Genomic DNA, 3,445 nt, shown 5'->3' on the forward strand with positions numbered 1-3,445 from the left:
CAAACCGAACCGAATTTAATTCGGTTCGGTTCGATTTGGGTTGGCAATTCGGATCGAATTGGGTTGATAATTTGGGTTAAAATTTCGGTTCGGGTTAATTCGGGTTAGTTCGGGTTAGAATAATTCGGGTTAGTTCAGGTTAGAATGGGTTGGAACAATTTAATCTAAAAATTCTAACAACAACCACTTAAAATCTATTGGTAGAATACAATACCATCTTCATTGGATTACATTGTGCGTCTTCCTTGCTCAAAAGAGAAATCAATTTACTTGGCAATCCATAGTTAAGCACTTATTTAACTTTACAGCTCTGCAACAGAATTAATTTAGTACGTAAAAGAAGATCAATTGAAGCCTCCTTTCTCACCCTTTTGTTTTGGTTGTTTTGTTCCAGAACCATAACCTGTTGTGAAGAAAAGACTAATCCGCAGCTTCCCAATACTCGTCAAGTAGAATGGAATCCATTTGCATCAGTGGGTTTGAGTTGAAGCAAGTGCTTTTAATTTTCAGTATAAGCTAAATGTGTCAATCTGCCAAGCCAGGCTTATAGACTATAAAAGACTATTCATGTCACAAGAACATAAACCTTGTGTATATTTCTGTCATCATTGAGCATTTTGACAATTTAAGGCTTTAAGATTCTAATACAAAGAGGCGATACAGGTAATCTCTTCACATGGGTTTTGCCCATGGAATTAGAATCAAAACTTTCAAGAATTAAGACTATTTGAATCTTGCAACAATTAAAACAAGAAGAAAGCACCGATAGGTAGAATCAACCTCTAATCATGACAAATTTTAATGTCAATCCTGATTTATTTACAGAAGCTACAAAAGGCAGAGGACATCAGCTGTGATTTAATATAATGTTCTAACAAATATCAACTACAAATCATCTTTAATAACATTTCAATAATTAAAACTCTCAATTCCAAATATTTCAAACATCCTTAAGGAACAATTTAATTAAAAAATTATAACAACCACTTAAAATCCAAAAATCTCAATTCCAAACATCCTTAATAACAAATATCAACTACAAATCATCCTTAATAACATTTCAACAATTTAAAACTCTCAATTCCAAATATTCCAAACATCCTTAAGGAACAATTTAATCTAAAAATTCTAACAACCGCCACTTAAAATCCAAAAATCTCAATTCCAAACATTCTTAACAACAAATATTAACTACAAATCGTCCTTAATAACATGTAGTCAAGTACAATAAAACTATAAAAATTACAAATCTAAAAATTAAAATGGCAAATAGCAACCATGATTAAACATCTCCATTCTCCATATGACAAACAAGGCTAATAATCCATCTCCAACACCATCAATACTCAACACAACATCTCCAAATTAGCAATAATTAACCACCATCATAGCAAAATATCGAGCAACAACGGATAGAAAATGAAGCAAATCAGTCCATGCTGCAAAAAAATTAAAAAACTTAATTAAAATTTAGTTGAATCACTCAATATGCCTTAACAATTCTCAATATTACTACTAGCATATTTGTATTATGACTACGCCTTAATTGTAACTGATTATTAAGTTTGATCCAAATCAATATACATAATTACATACTTACTGTTGCAGCAAAAAATCTTCATATTAGAACACTTGGATGTTCCGCTTGTGTCGATTTACGAAGCTCTACATAAAATAAAAAGACTTGAAGTAAATAACTCTTAACTTAAAGTAAACAAATCTTAAAAATAAATAAATAATCATTAATATTTATACCTTTTGTAAGAGCATCCATAAACCCGTTTTCCTCCACCAACACTTGAAGGTTTGTCGTTGAATCAACAAAAAGTGAAGTTCGCAACCAATTTTGTGTCAGTATCAATGCTTCCACCATATCAGGAGTCATAGAACTCCTATATTCATCTAAAATACGACCTCCTGTGCTAAAGGCGGACTCAGATGCAACTGTAGATACCGGAATGGCAAGTACATCTCTAGCTATTTGAGACAAAATTGGGTATTTCGAACTATTAGCTTTCCACCACAATAAAATATCAAATGGAGCCCCCAATGCATTAGGCGCTTGATATTCAACTGACTCCATCAAGTAAAGATCTAGTTCATTTGACAATTCTATGTGATCTCTAGTGACAGCAACCATCTCAGTGTATTTGGAGAAAGGGTCCTCAAATACCTCATCGTCTTCATCCATAAAAGTCAGCCCATTATTAGCACTAACACCCGCACTTTCACTCGGAAATGCACTCACACTTTCACTCGAAAATGTACTCGCACTTGCCCTAGCACTTGGTTTTAAATGTTGAGCACTGTATGCTTCAAAAAGCTTGTTTAACACATCCTTCACCACATCTTTCATCTCAGCACATTTTGCACTATCTTTACCATATAAAGTCTCAAAGCAAAGTGTTGCAAAATTCATTTTCCCTCGTGGATCTAATATAGAAGCAACGATCAACAACTTGTTTATCTTCGAAGACCCCTCCCAATACTCCTCAAAATTTTCCTTCATGCTACTTGCTATCATACTAATATGTGGGTCAAGGCTGTCCGCCATTGTATTCAAAGCCTTTTCAACTTTGCATATCTCGTTGTAGCACGTACTAGATGTCACCCTCAGTGAAGAAGAAAATGATAGTGTGGCCTCATAAAAAATCCTTAAAAACCTGACCATCCGACGAGCATTATCCCAATCATAACTTCCTGGTGGTCCAACTTTTTTTTTCCCACCTTCTTCTTCACGAAAATAAGCATCATAAAGCTTATCCTCATATGCCATTCGATCAAATGCCAATCTAAACTTCAATGCCGTCGTTAACATGGTATATGTGGAATTCCACCTAGTTGGACAATCTAAAACCACACTTCCTCTAGTAGGCTGACCATTCTTCCCCAAGATCTTTTCTTACTCTACACGAATTTGAAATGCTTTCAATCTCGCAGTAGATGATCTTACATACTTCACAGCATTGCGGATACTAATAATACTGTTATCTAGTTTTTTCAACCCCTTATTAACAATAAGATTCATGATATGTGCGCAACAACGTACATGGATAAAGTCACCATTCAACACCAATGCACCATCTCTCCAAGTTTTCAATTTATTCGTCAAATAGGTAATGGCAACTTTATTTGCACTTGCATTGTCCACGGTGACTGTGAACACCCTCTCTATACCCCAATCAAGCAAACATTTCTCGAGCTGCTTACCAATCGTCTCCCCCTTATGATCAGAAATTGTGTTAAAACTGATGATCCTTCTGTGTAACTGCCAATCTTGATCAATAAAGTGTGCTGCTATTGCCATATAACTAGCCATCGTGATGGAAGTCCAAATATCCGTAGTGAGAGACACTCTTTGCTTCTTATAACATAATAAACTCTTCAACGAAGCCTTTTCTGATAAAAATATGTCAAGGATATCCTTAGTAATGGTTCTACGAGA

The 3,445-nt window shown here is 34.7% G+C and overlaps 1 protein-coding gene across 1 annotated transcript; it reads right to left on the minus strand.

Moving 5' to 3' along the window:
• Positions 1-1,365: 1,365 nt before the first annotated feature.
• Positions 1,366-2,818, minus strand: LOC112099243 (zinc finger BED domain-containing protein RICESLEEPER 1-like). The gene is made up of 2 exons (XM_024186450.1): positions 1,756-2,818; positions 1,366-1,439 (listed from the first exon to the last, which is right to left on the minus strand). The coding sequence occupies exons 1-2, from the start codon at positions 2,816-2,818 to the stop codon at positions 1,366-1,368; spliced, it is 1,137 nt and encodes a 378-aa protein (XP_024042218.1).
• Positions 2,819-3,445: the final 627 nt, after the last annotated feature.

The sequence above is a fragment of the Citrus clementina genome, unplaced genomic scaffold (genome assembly GCF_000493195.1).
Source record: "Citrus clementina cultivar Clemenules unplaced genomic scaffold, Citrus_clementina_v1.0 scaffold_9, whole genome shotgun sequence".
In the NCBI taxonomy this organism is placed as follows: domain Eukaryota; kingdom Viridiplantae; phylum Streptophyta; class Magnoliopsida; order Sapindales; family Rutaceae; genus Citrus; species Citrus x clementina.

Coding starts and splice junctions, on each gene's coding strand:
- LOC112099243 (XM_024186450.1), bottom strand. CDS start 2,818: ATGTTAACGACGGCATTGAAGTTTAGATTGGCATTTGATCGAATGGCA. Junction 1,440..1,755: donor TATGGATGCTCTTACAAAAG/GTATAAATATTA, acceptor ATTTTTTTGCAG/CATGGACTGATTTGCTTCAT.